Genomic DNA, 15,815 nt, shown 5'->3' with positions numbered 1-15,815 from the left:
CTTCATGATTGTCTGACGTCTTTACTGTCCTGAGCGTCATGATGGAGGCTGGCAGTGGCCTTCGTGGTTTCATTCTGTGTACCCCGGCTGGAAATGTTTCTGGATTTCTAATGTCATGATGAGCTCAATCCAGCTGCAGACATCAGATCCACAGATATAACAGAAACTGTCCCAACACACAAACACAAAATGCTCAATCCTCTGCGTTTAGTCTTTCCCCTCGTACACGCAATGCAAGCAACGGTCAGGAATGTTTTTGGTTGCTGATATATTGCCAACCATTTCAAATGGCACTTTGAATACGAAAGCAACCCCATTTTAATCAAGACAGAGCGAGTCACAGAATCTTCATGTTTTTTGAGATGAAACTCCGTCATGACCCCGTCCTAAAAAGGAAGCGAGGGACGTGATGAAGTGCTGCGAGGTCTGAACATGTTAAACGCTGTAATCCTCCCAAAGCTCTCATTCTTTCTTTTCCTGTCGGCCCTCCTCTCAACTCCAACCTCCAACCCTTCCCTCCATGCATCACGTCAGTGAAAGCCGCCCGTCCCACTCCTCCATAGAGTTCTGCCCACCGCCGCCACGGCTCGTAACCACGGTTTCAGTGCCACGGCGGGTCGGGAGGATGGATATGACGCATTGTAAATAGTGTTTGACAGTCTTCAGTTATTCCGGCCACTTCCTCATCGTCCAGATAAGAGCGGCTGATTGAACACAACATTCTTATCACCTTCATTGATTCAGAGCACAGGTCATTGTGCTCTAAAGTCATCCATCACACAGAGTTTGATTTCTGCTCATGTCTGTCTCCAGTGTGTCTACATGTGAACGGGGCGGTCCGGCGGGCGGACGGACGGGCGAGGTGGAGTTCACATAGTTTCTCAGTTTTCCTCTTGCCACTTGAACTGACACATGATGTGTTGACCGCTTCTGAGAAATACCTTCATAAATGTGAAGTGGGCAGACAATAAAATCCTCAGTCTGACAAAACCTCTTTTATGCATGACTGCTAATGAGTGACAAAGTGTGACAGAGAACAAGCCTAACACAGGGTCTACACCGGACGCGACAAGAGAATAGAACGCATTAGAACCCATTATCATTTGACATTTTGTCCACACTGGCACAGTGTCAAGATGCATGTAACAATGGTTTAAAAGTATTCTGTTGATTTGTTTAAAGTTTGGAGGAAATAAAATGATCAAATGGTCTTTGTTACATAGTAGACTTCATCAGAAAACAGATTGAAATGTGTGAGTCAGTCTCTCTCCGATGTGAATTCAGTGCTCATGCAGTGTAATGACCCGAAGACATACGTCACACTTCAGGACTGTTCTTACGTCAACTCTGGGATTAAACTGAAGTTGAAATGCTTCTTTTTCTGGCATCTTGTTTTGCACGGCTGCGGGGATGACAGAATTAGCAGAGGTGATCTCACGGCGACTGCAGTAATTACATGTCAAGTCATAATCATATCTGTGTCAGGTAGACGCTAGTCGAGAATTTCCAGGATAAACAGGAGGTCCGCTTAAGACGCATTTTTATGGTTCTCTCCTCGCATTAAGCGTCTGGGAGACACGTCCGATCTCATTACACAAATTTGGATATGCTAAATTAGGTTGAGGGTTTAAGAGCCAGCGTGTCTCACGTGTTCACGGCAGATGTAGGTCTCTAACTGGTGGAAGTTGTCTGAGTTTTATCCCTTCGGAAAATAATGTGGTTTTGCATTGCAAATATTTGCTGCTTGTGTTTCCTGGTGCGAAGCGCCTTTGAAGCCTGGCGCTTCCATCACAGGCGATGACAGCACGAGATCACGCGCGTATTAAAACCACAGAAACGGAATAGCATGCAAATGTTTTCGTTTAACGGCGGTGGAGGATGCTTACATATAAAGCACATAAATCAAGAGCACTTACTGTCGATGGGCTAATGAACGCAGGGCAAGTGCTCTTCAGACTGGAGTAGTTTTCTATGAAGGGCTCTTCATTCATTGACCTCCTTCTTTTTCTTATTATTTTACACCCAGACGCCACTCGACTCTTTTCAGAGCCTGAACAAATAACGCTGTGGATTCTTTCGCTCCGCCGTGAAGGAAAGACCCCGCGAGCAGCTGTATCGCTGCGCTCAATGACTTGAGACCTGTCACCGGTCTTTAGAAACCTAAAGAATATATAAGACAATTAAGATTTGGCATTGCGGCGAGAAGCCCTCGCTCCCGGAACCCTGTAATTTCATCTGGTTTTTATTCTTCCCCTCTTCTTCTCCTCCTCCCAACAGCAATTAATCTCATTTTTAGTACAATTTCCAGCCCATTCCTGGAGTCAGCGGCAGTGGTGTGTTTTGTTCTTATTTGGCCCGGTTCCTGTGCATAGTCATTAAAGGCCCAATTAATGTCACGCCGGAGCTGAAGAGTGCTCATTTTTATTGGGGAGCTGACAGTTGCCACCACGAGTGGCGCAGTGTAATATGCATTAATTGCCCCGTAACACTGGTAATTACCAGTTCTTCAAGCCTCTCAGTAAACTGTCATGCCCAGACAAGACTGCTTTGAAATAGATTACTCATTAGGGAGAGCTGCCCGCTTTCCAAAGGGGCTTGCTGTGTTGGCACAAAAAAAAGACAGAAAACGATTCGGCTACTAAACAAATACTTGCCAAGAGCAATTTCCTATGACAACTTCCCGGCGAAAGCCGCGTCCCCGTGCGACGGTGTGAAGTGCAGACCCTGACGCTCGTCGGACACGTACTGTTGTTTAAATACACAGAAACACAATCAAAACGTCGGCCAGTTTCTCGGCGAAGGTCACGTGAAGGTATTTTACAAGGCAGTGTCTTAAATGTAATCTTCGCGGGCCACGCTCCGGGCTTTTGCGGGATGTGAATGATTAACTGGAACACGTGTAATGAAGGTGTGGATGTTGACTTTGGTTTTCGATAAGGAGGGAGACGCCAAACCAAACACCGGCTTCAGGCATACATCCGTTCCGACCCCTCCTTTAATTCTGCATCGTCCACACCTGAAGCCGCATGAATGTAGCGAGGCACGTGCACCTGCTGCAGGCAATCTGCCGGCCGTCCCTTCGAATGAGTTTTGTCAAAGCCGGTCACACGCTCAGCCCGAGATGCTCTAATGAAAGGAGATGGTACAATTTCACGAGCTGCGAGTAGAAGAGAGCACGGTCCGGCCAGACCCTGAAACTCCCTCACTGATGAACCTATTATGCCTTTCATTAACACGCTTCCACATCTGCGCTCGTCTGCGTGTGTTTGTGTTGCTCTTGCACTTATCAAATTGTTTATGACAGAACTAATTGGGCTAATTGGAGACATTAAGATTACCTGTCAGCGGCGGGCACCCAAACGGCACGTCCGGCTGACAGCCGGTGACGAGCGGCTCATCAGCCGGGATGGCGTTTCTCCAAACCATCATAGGGAGCGCGGGGGCCGTCCTAATTTGATGTGGACAGGCTTCACGGGGCAGAGCGAGCGGCTAAATGGAGCGCCCGTGGGGGGAGCGCCTCCGCTCCGGACCGCACTAATGGAGTCCCCTTTGGCGTCTTGACAGAGAGATGAGGCAATTTAAGACGAAAAGTGAAAAGGGCTCCAGCCTTGATTTTTGCCCCAAGTGTTTTAGGGACATCAGGGCAGAATGAATGTCTGGAGGCGGCACCATTAACACAAGACCAAAGTGCAGATGAATCTCCGTGTGTCCTCATGTACGCCTCACCAGACACCGTTTCCACGGTTACGTGCGCACTTAAACATGCTTCAAGCTGAACAGTGTTGTAGTATTTCCCAGTTTCATGTGGAGAGTCAACTCTGTTTGTTTGAGTGACCCGATCAGACCAATGCTGCCATGTCACCAGTGGCGAGGCCTTACTATAGCTTGCTAAAACTCATCAAACATTTCCGTTCACCTAAAACAAATGAAATATCTGCCTGAAATGTTGCCTGAGCAATAAAATAAAACATTTAAAAAATAAATCAACAAAAAACTAAAAGTGAAATAATTACAGTAAAAATGACAAAAGCACATAGCACAATTGCTAAAAATGAAACGTGAAAGTAAAGTATGAATAAAAGCAGAATAGAACTAAAAATGAAACTATAATAACTTAAAGAAGTGAAGTAAAGTGAAGTGTAGTGTTGGACTGGTGTTTGTCAATGTGTTTTTTGAAGAATCTTCACGCTGCTCTTTTCTTTACGACTACTGTTCAGACTGATCACATGTTCTCCAATAATGCTCCACAAAGAAAAGAAAACACTGGAAATTAGTGACGTTTAATGGTCATCTGACAACATTCAGGAAAAAGTACAGTGAAAAAAAGAACTTGTAGAATTGACTTAATAAAATCCTCGTAAGAAGTATAATGTGCTGCTATAATTCAAGTACAACGTACTTAACAGAATAAAGTAAATCCTACTCATTAAATACATTTAGTCTTTGTTCAAATATTAAGTAAATATGACTTAAAGTAAACAAAAAAATGATGTTGAACTAATACTCACATATTGAAATATACTATTTATGTACAACATAGCTGGTGAAGTGAGAAGAGACTGGTGGTGTCTTAATAAGTGAAATAACACACTTCATGACTCATACCGTGCCTCCCTGTATACAAGCACCGCCCTTCTGAACAACGGTGGCAACTTCACAAACCCAAACTTAAAAATAATACCAAAACCCTCCTAAATCTCAAAGATAGATCAACTCAAAACACGAACAAGTCTTTCTTTTCACTGAGAAACACTTGAAATGACAGTTCATCTGGAAAATTAATCTCCTAATGCAGTCAGATTCAAAGCATGCTGGGAACTACAGATAAACTGCCAAGGTAGTTATGTCTACAAAACTTATTTATGTAGTCTCGACACAAAATAAGTAAGTCAACTGAATGTGACCAATTTAAATGGGTTTAACACAATAAAATTGAGTTGGATTTACTTGTTCAATTAGAATTACTCAAACAGAATAATTAAAATCTTAACTCAAAATTCTATTAAGTATATTTGAATTATTTCTTTTCATAAAATCTGCTAAGGCACATAATCTTTTTTTCAGTGTATGTTTAGCTACTTCACGTGGTAGAACAAATGCTGTTATACTGCCAATACCAGTGAGTTCTGTCGCTTATATTGAAATAAAACCATACATAATAGTTCTAGTTTATTATGTGAGCAGAGGATCTGTACAGCCAGCAGATGTTGAAACGTAGAACAGCACAATGACAAGAGAAGCTGTGTGTTTTTTTAGTATAGCTACAAAGCGTATCTTGAGTATTGGGTGTTTTTAATAGATTTTTTATCAGTTTATCCTTTTTTATTACACAAAGAAACCCTGACTTTTGACATGGAGTAGTTTATTTTGAGATCTGAAGAATTTTTGCATGGCTGTGTATTGAGACCTTCCCTTTTTTCTCTTATGAAAGATTGCAAAGGTGTTATTTATAGATGTATAAAAAACAACAAGCCCCCCCGCATGTGTTCCTGAAGCTCTGAAAGGTCATGGCTGTCATCTTTCGAGATCCTTCTGTTTGTTGCCTTTTGAAAACAGGGTTAAACTGTCGGCCTGACGAAACCTTCAGCCCACCAGCGAGTGACAGTCAGTGCAGATGGCCTGAGGGACGCTGCTCGACCTCTTCATGTCCACGTCCCGTGTTTGGAGTATTTCATCCGCCGGTTAATTGGTTTAGCTGCGCTCTCGGTCCGGCAGGCTTTAAGAGCCCTGCACTGGACTCTTCACCCACTTCAGATCTGTTTGCTTTGCAAATTTTCTAAAATGACGGTGAAATCTGATTTGCTCTGCAGCTCGTTAGAGAAAATATTGTGGTTAACTTTGGAGATGTGGAGTAAACTCTGGTGCTGTTTATTGTTTTGACATTCATTTATGTCCTGACCAACAGTTTATCTGTCAAGTAATACATTGCCACAGTGTTATGAAGAGTGGTTTGTGCTCTTTCATCCTAAGGGATTGTTGTTTTCACATTACAGCCACGAGAGTTTGCACTTTTAACTGGCAAAAAGAAATGAATGCGTAAATATAAAAATAGGCATTCCTAAGATCTTTCTAACATCAAAGTCAGCGAATATATATGAAAATAATACATGCTGCTTCATATAGAAGTTTTTTCATCTCAAAGCGTCACACCACCAGCACTGTGCTCCACTCATCAAACATGTTTAATTTTACAACAAAAATCTGACTTTGGATTTGGAAAACATTGTTCCTCGTGGCTTCTTCACAGCACACGGAATGTTAAGTGATGAGTGATTCTTTTTTTTATCCGCACCCGTCTCCTATTTCTGTCTGTGGGTGTGTTATCACTGAAGTACATTCTGGAGTGACGGAAACGTTCAGACGGTGCTGACATGTCGACTTAGAAGAGCCAGGCCTGATTCGCATCCATTCACGAGCTCCGTTGCTTTCACCTTCAAGACGGAGTCTAGAAAATAAACAACTCCACGTCAGTAGACATTTAACTGCTCTCCATCCCAGCGGTCTGTTGGAGTCGGGCTTGTTTATGCTCACCCGAGACCCTGGATGCTCCAGCACAAAGGCGCCGGGGTCGAGCCGGGCAGACGGCGGTCGGGTTACACACCAAACTGTTGTTGATTACAGGCCGAGCTGCAGAGGACTCCACACAAATTGGAAACACATTAGAGGGCCGGGTTAAGAGCGGGATTAGACGCAGCTCCAGCGCAGCCGACACAAAATGGAGGCCATTGGAGGGGATTTGTTTTGATCCCCGGAGAGAGGGTGCTAATTATTCACTTGGGCTTCTGGGAGTTCACAATAACAGGTTACAGGAGCTTAGACCCCCGTGAGCAGACCGCCTCCAACACTTGCACCAAATACAGCGCCTATTGGTCTTTATGACACACAACTCATCTGTAAATGAATAGCGGCTCCACGGCCTGTTGAGTTCTCTTCATTCCTCCCGCTAATAGATTTCGCTTGTTTGTTTGCTACGTGCTTGTTGATATGAATGGATTTCCGGTGTTTTGTAACGGCTCTTAGTTTTATTTCGCCTCATTGATTCACGCCGCTAATGAATTCACGGGAAGGCCTAATGAAAGCTTTCGGCCATTTATGTGATGGAAAGCAGCTGAGATGGGCGCGCTCCAGGTCACCTGACACTCCGTCTGAAGCGGCAGTCCGGAGGTCCTGTGAGGTGTGGAGTCTTTCAGCCCGTGCATCCCGACCCGTGTCGGACAATAACTCCCAATCATCCGTCCCACAAAACCTTTCACCAACACACCTGCATCATAACGCAGAATCAAAGGTGGAACGTGTTCCATTAAGGACAATGAAGGCCATTTTGGCAGCGGAATGGGTTTGGTGGTTGCAGTCACTTGGAAAAGAAGTGATTTTTGGTGACATTCATCGGCCCACTTGTCCGTTTCTCCACGCTGTCATGGAGGAGGAAATGATGTGGCTAAATCTGGAGGTGTCATCTCTGTAGTCATTATCATAGACGGGTCTCACCTCACCGATAGCCTGGCCATCATTAATCCATAAGCAGGAGATAATGAGCGCCCAACAGATTCCTGCAATTACGGCCACACGCCGGATGTGAGCAGAGCTCTTTACCCGCACGCATTAATGAGAGATCCACACGCTCACGGATGTTTCCACATTTAATCCTGACTCGACATTCCACTTCCTCTGAGCGTCAGGCTAGAAATAGTCTCGAGAAGGCCGCCTCGCGTCCGGACAGAACCCTCAACAACAACGGGCGTAAAAACCTCGTGTAGAGTTATACCTGAAGGAAGATTGCTTTGTCTTTAGTGACGTCATCACACTTATCTCCGGCCAACAGGTGATTCAATCATAACAGCACGTGAGGTTAAACACTTCTGCAGGAATGAAAACACTGGGCATGGGATATTTCTGGAGAAGGACGTTGTTGTTTATTTCTGATGTCCCATCTGCGCTCTTTAAACATCCTGTTTGTCTGAAGGGTTTTTTATGACTGTGGTTCTGCGTGCCCCAGGGCTGGGCCGGTAAAATATGCGAGACGCAACTTCCGTGCTGATATCGGCTCGCTCGCAGCCTTGAGTCGCCCCCGCCCCCTCTGACCCGCTTCAAGCCCTACAAATAAACACCAATTAATCACCCGCCGAGAGACAGACCTGACCCCAACTGTGACAGCGCTCCTCTGTGAACATCCACACGTGTATTTATACACCGTGTCTTCTCCTGCTTGAGTTTTGGGTTTTCTTTGTGCAGAAGCATTCATGACATCAACCACAAACTCTGACCTGTGTGATGAGATGTTGGGCAGAACTTCTAGACAATACATTCATATATAAAAATAGTGTTCTGTAACTAGCTGAAATCTCATTGGTAGTCATGTGATCAGAAGAACTAATGCCATTGGCCCTCAACGAATATGAGGCGTAATCATTCAAGTACCATCAGTGTAGTGAAGAAAATCTATGTTTTATGTAGCGATGCACCGATACATCGGCCAATAATCGGTATGGGTCGATAAAAGCAATCGGATATCGGCCGATAGTTTAAAACAGCCGATATATCCTGTCAGTCAAATAAGCATAATGTTCAATATTAATAGTCATTATATGAATAAATAACATTCGTCGACAGATATGGGTGCTGATATTTAGTATTGGTGCATCTCTCAATTTATGTGAAGAACTGATTTTGACTAAAGACTACTAATGTAAATGTCATTTCTCTTGAACTTGATCCGATTGAGCATCAGTGTCAGCCCGTTTCATTTCACGTTAGACGCATATCTCGGGTTGAGATGGTGTGCTGATGTAAATCTGCATGTTCTTTGACTGTGGAAGAGTTGAGGACGAGGAAAAAGAGACGAGAGAACGTTCAGAGGTTTCTGTAAATGAAGGGAATATGTTTATGCTAATGCGCGAGAGTAGCGTCAAGCAGAGAACGTTGGCGTGGTGGTGTTTGGATGTGGGATGATGTATAAAGGTGCTCGCTGACAGGAGCTGAAGCGGAGGCCTGTAATTACTGATTCAATTACTCTGCCATTATGTGCGCGCATTGACGGGGAGGAGGCCGCTCGCTCTTGCCGCACCTCCTTTTGCCGTTTTCTCCTTAAGTGCAGCTCTCTCATTAAAATGCCTTTTTAACCAGCGTGACACCTGCTTGAAAATCAAATGCGGGCCGCTCGTTACGCAGCTAATGGCAGCGTGTGTGCCAGCGCCGCTCTCAGCGGCAGCCGCCCGAGCCAAATTAGCTACATTTCACAAACAATTTCACCGACTCGTTACGCAGTTAGATGTTTATTGGAAGATCACCGACTTCCCCCGAGCGATACTTGTGCCACATTTAGGTGGCAGAGCAGTGGCCCACATAATAGAGCTCAATTATAACCGGAGCCCTGTGTCCGTTTGGCTGCTTATTTATGAAAGCTTTGTGTTGAAGTCTTCTCTGTTTCAAGACCTTTCTTCCCTCGCCCACGTTCTGCTTTACACTTCACCACAACATCACCTAGTCTTTAATGATTGAAGAACACGGCCGGGCTAGCTTCACCTCTCTCTTGGCTTCGAGAATGTCCATGTTTAGGTTTGATGTCCATATGAGTAAATCAGTGGGTAGCTTCACATGTCTGGAATCAAGTACCTAAAAAGACTTCAGGTGTCATGATGCAGAGTCAGGTGAAGACTGAAGGAGTGAGAGAGTGCTGATGATGATGATGAAGGGTATTAAAGGGGTCATATGACACGGCTGAAAGGAATATTATGGTTTGTTTTAGATGTAATTTTTTTAGATTTTTTAGATTTTAGATTCAATTTATTGTCATTGCACATGTACAAGGCAACGAAATGTGACCTCTGCATTTAACCCATCCAGAGAGTAGTGAACACGTACCCCCGGAGCAGTGGGCAGCTATCACTGCAGCGCCCGGGGAGCAAGTAGGGGTAAGGTGCCTTGCTCAAGGGCACCTCAGTTGTTACCCGCCGGCCCTGGGAATCGAACCGGCAACCTTCTGGTCATGAGTCTGACTCTCTAACCATTAGGCCACAACTGCCCCGTTGTGTAATGTAATGTGTATATACAGGATTTAAGGTTGATAAACGCTGTATTTTCCACACACCGTGCATGTTTGTATCTCCTCTTTGCTCCGCCTCTCTGAAACACACAGATTTTAAACAAAGCTCATGGCTCTGAAAAGCGAGGTGTGCTGTGATTGGCCAGTTCACCAGTGCGTAGTGATTGGTGGAATACTGCAAGCGTGTGAGGGAAATGTAACGCCTCTGACCATATTTGGAACATCAGGTTCCTCTTCAGTTGTACTGACAGGTACGCCCACCTTACTTGAGTCTACATTTGGGCGGTCTTAGTCAAATCAGACCACCAACTGATGTAGATTTGTGGGGGTGTGGCTACACGAGGTGTTTCAGACAGGTCTGGGTGAGCATTCGCTTTTACATAGAATGACTCTTTTGTTCCCACACTTTCATTTCTGTAATTTTACACGTCTAATGTCATCTTTACAGAGGCGAGTTAAGGCATCTCTGTGGCGGATTAAATTTCTGTGTAAAGACGCAATGCCGCAGGAAAGCCGATCTAAAGTATGCCGCCTCTGACCCTCCTCAGACCCTAGTATCAAAGCGACTCTGATGCGGCTCAGGTTTAGTGTAAGTGAAGGCGCATTAAAGCCGCTCTAAACTACGTCATTGTCATGTCAGCAGAAAGTGAGAGAGTGAAGATGAAGCCAAAAACACACAGCCACATTTGTTTTAGGCTAATAACAACAACACAGGTTTTTTAAATAATTCAAACAAATTTTTCCTTTCATTTCTTCATAAAATGATTTAATGAGGAAATATGTTTGGAGTATTTTTGTTTACTCAGGCAGGCTGTGGCACAGTTTGAATGCAGGATGTACATTTTGAGACCGTTTTCAACCATTAAAATAGTTTAGATTAGTTTTTAATGGCAAATTACATTTATTTCGTTTCGTTTCTTTTTAAAGTTAATTTAGAAAAATGTTTGGAGTATGATTGTTTGTGACTCAGGCCCGGCATGCAGATTTTGTTATTTGAACTCATGACATTGTTTAAATTCCTCCTTAAGCTCCTCTCCTTCGTGGAAAAAAACTTCCGGTACGTGTGGACACGATCACATGCAGACATGTTTTACTGTGCGTCTCAAACTGCTTCAAATGTTAGGCTTGTCGGACATGATGCAGTGTCGCAGAGTGATTTGAAAAGCTCTCGTGTTACTTAAGCAGATGGGTCTCCGCAACACACGCATGAAGTCGAACACTTAATAAATCACAAACGTTGTGATGAGAGAGTGTGTGCTTTTCTTACCGTTTACCTCAAAACACTCGCATCCTAATAATGTAAGTGTGCTTCGGGCCAGATCGTAAAGTGAGGACAGTAGCGCTTGTGCACAGATGCCCGGCCCGGAGCGTAAATGATTTGGGTCTTGTCAGGCTAGGATTGAAATGCAGGATTTTGTCGTTATATTTCCAGACGCATCTCATTGAGGACAGTATTTCATACACGAAAACGATCTGCTAACATTTGCTGTAACATCGGAACTGTTAATTTACCTGGTCGACAGTGACTTTGTGGCTCTTTAAAACAACTTTTGGAGTCTTTCAATATGCGGTGAGGTGCCCGAGAGTGTTTGTTAGCTAGGAACATCATTTAAAATGTTGCATTTATAGCCTATTATTGCTTTTATCCTAAAGTATGCATTGTTATTATTAGTGTCAGTATATATATATATATTGAGTTTATATTGTTTAATTTAAGATATTATTTCATCAGCATATTGTTAGAACTGTGCTTTTGTGGTTATGTTCAGCATTATTTCGCATTATTTTAATTCCTGTGTAAATGCATTTATGCCGCTTTAGAGCTGCATTAACGCTCTGTGTAAATACTCATTTTCGTGGTTTTAAGCCGATGCAGATTCGGTTTCTGTGCCGCCTTTGCTTTGTAAAGACGACATAAGACATGCATGGGCAACTTATAACACACCAAAGACACAGAAAAACACGCCATATGACCCCTTTAAATGAAACCCCATCAAACATCAGTTACAGCTCAAACATCTTGTGTGTGACTGTATAAATCTGTACTGGTCAGTGAGGTGGTTTATTAGACGACGGCTCTAGGCGTGTTTTTCTAGACGTGTCGGTGCTGCATCAAGATGAAAATATTTCAACTTTTCAGAAAGCCGCACACGCACCGCATGAGAAAGCAGTGCGGCGCTCGGTTTTAGATGCGAAATGTGAATCGCTCCTAAAGGGACAGCTCACCCTAAAATTGACATTCTCTCATCATTTCTGTGATTAACAACATTCTTCAAAATATCTTCTTTTGCGTTCTGATGAAGAATGAAAATACTAATTAGGACCCTAAAGTCCTAAAAATTTGAATATTTTTGAACAAAATCTGTAAGATGTGATGTCAAAAAATGTTGAATTTCACATTATACAACACTTTATAGTACAGTATATTAAATAAAGTATTTTTGTTTTTTCTATTTGCGTTGTTTTCAGAAATTCCCTTTTACTATTGACAAAAGATGAACAGAGTAAAACGAGAGCAGTATGGGTCACAGTGAAAGAGTAAAGTCTAACAGAAACTCTTATATATTGACATGTGACACAAAGCGACATGATTCCATTCATTTATAATGCAGAGCCGGCGACAGGAAGTGGGCGACATGACCAAGTTGAGAAGTGCTCAACTTTATGCAAATGATGAGCGACTACCAATGGGAGTAAAGCAGCGGAGCTCACGTCATCTGTCTCTCATCTGTTTATAAATGTTGCCAGAGCAACCAACGCTAGAAACGCCTTCTGACCACCTCACAGCGAGAGACCGGCGGTCTGACCGCAGAACCTCTGATTGCTTTACACTGAAACATGATGTTGTGTTTGTATTTGACGGACAAAAGTCACAGAAGTGTTAAGTTATTTACAGAGTTCAAAGAAGAAGAAGAAGAAGTGCTGGAGTCCATCAGAGACGACCTCACGACATCAACATGATGTCAGGATTCTTCACTTGTTTGGTTTTCACTGTTGTGTCATCTCATTCTGTGCTGATCTTCGTCTTTGTCTTGATAAGACTCCATTCACCTCTGATGGATAACAAAACTCATTACATCATGTTCTGATACATTTGCTCATTTGTTACACTTTGACCTTTGATTTCACACGATTTATTCTTTGTGTCAGCGATGCAAATGAAGCCACAACATGAGAGACAGTTTGTGTCAAGTGTTACATATTGAGATCATGTTTACACATCTAAAGCGTTGTTGAAGCATGAAGACACTGATGTTGTGTGTGTGCGCAGGTTTGGTCCGGGTCTGGTCATCTACTGGTACGGCTTCATATCAGAACTGGACTGTCAGCGAGACCGAGGGATTGTGCTGAAAGACTGCTTTCCATCTGACATCACACCCCTGTGCCAGCGCTTCACTTCACCCTGACGCCCGCTGAGGCTGATGGGAAACGTTCACAGGGCCGTCGTGAGCTCTGGATGACGCTGGAGATGTGAATCCGGAAGCAATTTAGATTTCCTGCAGCGGCAAACATGTGCTGTGACCTCCTGCTGAACTCCTGAGGGTCACAATAAGACCCCTGTCCCCCCCAAACCCTGCACCATCTCGTGTCTGTCATATTCCTGCTTCATTCTTCTTCATCGTGTGTTTGAGAAGTGCATTAAAGTTCAAGTTTGTCTCGTGTGTGGGGTTTTGTTTTGGGCGTAGAAGTTATTTTCAGTTTTTCTCCAGTCGAGCCCCTAACAGGCCAAACGTCATGTTCAGATTGAGTTGAAGAGTGTTGTGTATGACGCTGAGGGTCTGCTGTTCCATCCACTGAAGTGAGCTCTAACCCTACAAACAGACCTTGATTCAGGCAGGAGGATCTCAGGGCAAGTAGGGGGTCACCGGGCGTCCGAGGTTTCCTCTGTTAGACCCCCCACACCTCACCCGGGAACACCCCAAACCCAGAACACAATAGTTCCCGCTGAGACACATGAACGCCTCTAAAACAGTGCTTTACCGAGTCCAGGAGCAGGGTGTCCGCGGGGTCTTAAAAACTGTTCAAAGTTGATCGATCAATGTAGAGGAAATAAGGCCCTTAAAAAGTCTCAAATGCCATTTTTCAAGGTATGAAATATTGTGTATCATCTTTTCACATTTGTCCGGAGAGGTCATGTGCTAAAGTTTGCCTGAATGTAATCCTTGTGTAGGTGAATCGTGGGCGGTCCATATACAGCCGGTTGTTAAACAACATGGTAGATTAATGGGGAAATGCAAGTTCTCATGCAAATGGTTGGAGGCTAAAGAGTTGTAACCGTCGTCTCTGGGAATAAGCGTGAGGTTTTACTGCTCTGTGTGTCTGAAGGAGATTAGCGTAGCCTCGTTTCTCTTTCTAATAAACCTTGCATTGGGTTAGTCGCTCGATTCATTCTCTTGTGCTTCGTTCCCACCCTTCTGAATGATGTTAAATTAATGAGGAGTTATCACAAACTAACACTGTTTAGTTGTGCTTTCTTATAATCATTATGTAGTAAATGTAAGTTAAAGTGTCGCCAATGTAACTGATTAAAACTTCTTCAAATGTATGAAAAGAGTCTTAAAAAAGGTGAATTGAGCTCCATGATTCCTGTAGATCTCCTGCAGGAGCCGGTCAAACGAGGTGAGCGCTGACCAAGTGCTTTCTCTTCTGATCTCTGCGTCCGCCGTCTCCACTTTCACAATCACACAAACTCATTCATGTGTATCATTACAGTCATCTGACATGAAACTTTCTTTCTATGGATGTGAACGTGTCTTAACACTCGACAGGTGGATGTGAAAGTGTGTGGGGTCATTAGCAGGTGTCTGGTGTCGATGGTGAATGGCTCGCATCACATCACAACACTTCTGCTTCTCTTACGAATGAAAAAGCTTCATTCACCATCATCTTCTACTGAATTCTGTGTTTTATTTGACTATGGTTGTTGAAAACTTCAGTAAATATTTTTATAAAGTATTTTTTATTTTAGTTGAGTAAAAATCACACAGTAACTGTTGAGAGATGGCATGTCAATCTATGATTGTGAATGATTTTGGATGTTAAAAACACTTGAGAAGGTTTAGACTTTCTTTTTATGTAGTTTCTATAGTAGTTTTCTCACATTAATTAAAGCATCCGCTTACATGCTCTATTATAAGAGCGGATTTTATATTGTACCTCTGTGTAAATTGTTAATGAATAAAAAACAACAAAAGGTTTTCAAAAATAAAAAATGAATTCAATTTTAGAAACGAATGATAATTATTTATATACATTTATATTTATAACTTCATATTTTTGATTTTATAAAAACATTTTTGTTTTGAACTTGCCTAACATGCAGTGTGTGTGTGTGTGGGGGGGGAGGGATCTGTGTGGTGACCTCTAAAGGTCAACAGCACGAGTGGCATTTGGACTTTTGACAGGTGACCCAGATTCACTGATGTTCTGTTCTGAGATCAGCTCTCCGTCCTCCAGCATTTTCACATACACGCGGGATTTTATTCAACACAAGATTTTAAAGGGGTTCAATATGACGATCAGTGTGTGTGGCAGTGTTGTGTTTCTCAGTGTTCAGGCTGTTGTGTGTCTTCGGTCGGTGGAGATCTCTTTATTTATTCTGTGATGGAGCTTTAGAAAGTTTACTAGAGTCACATTGAAGTCTTTGAGATTTTTAAGATTTCAAACATTTCAGGGCACAAATGACTCATTTCATTGAGTTCTTGAATATGTCCGTGACATTCACTTGTCTGTTGAAATGAAGAGGGTTCATTCAGACTGATTGGGACACTTT

General features: G+C 43.2%; 1 protein-coding gene across 1 annotated transcript in view; it reads left to right on the top strand.

Annotated features, from left to right (window-relative positions):
• Nucleotides 1-15,233, top strand: part of cdin1 (CDAN1 interacting nuclease 1) — a 53,297-nt gene extending 38,064 nt beyond the window's left edge. The window contains exon 12 of the mRNA XM_057344180.1: nt 13,314-15,233. Coding sequence (XP_057200163.1) covers nt 13,314-13,449 — 136 coding nt within the window. The 3' untranslated portion in view covers nt 13,450-15,233. The remainder of the gene's footprint in view (nt 1-13,313) is intronic.
• The last annotated feature ends 582 nt before the right edge of the window (nt 15,234-15,815 follow it).

Source organism: Triplophysa rosa, linkage group LG10 (assembly GCF_024868665.1).
Source record: "Triplophysa rosa linkage group LG10, Trosa_1v2, whole genome shotgun sequence".
Classification (NCBI taxonomy): domain Eukaryota; kingdom Metazoa; phylum Chordata; class Actinopteri; order Cypriniformes; family Nemacheilidae; genus Triplophysa; species Triplophysa rosa.
The sequence above is the reverse complement of the archived record's forward strand: the minus strand, read 5'-3'. Positions and strand labels throughout refer to the sequence as shown.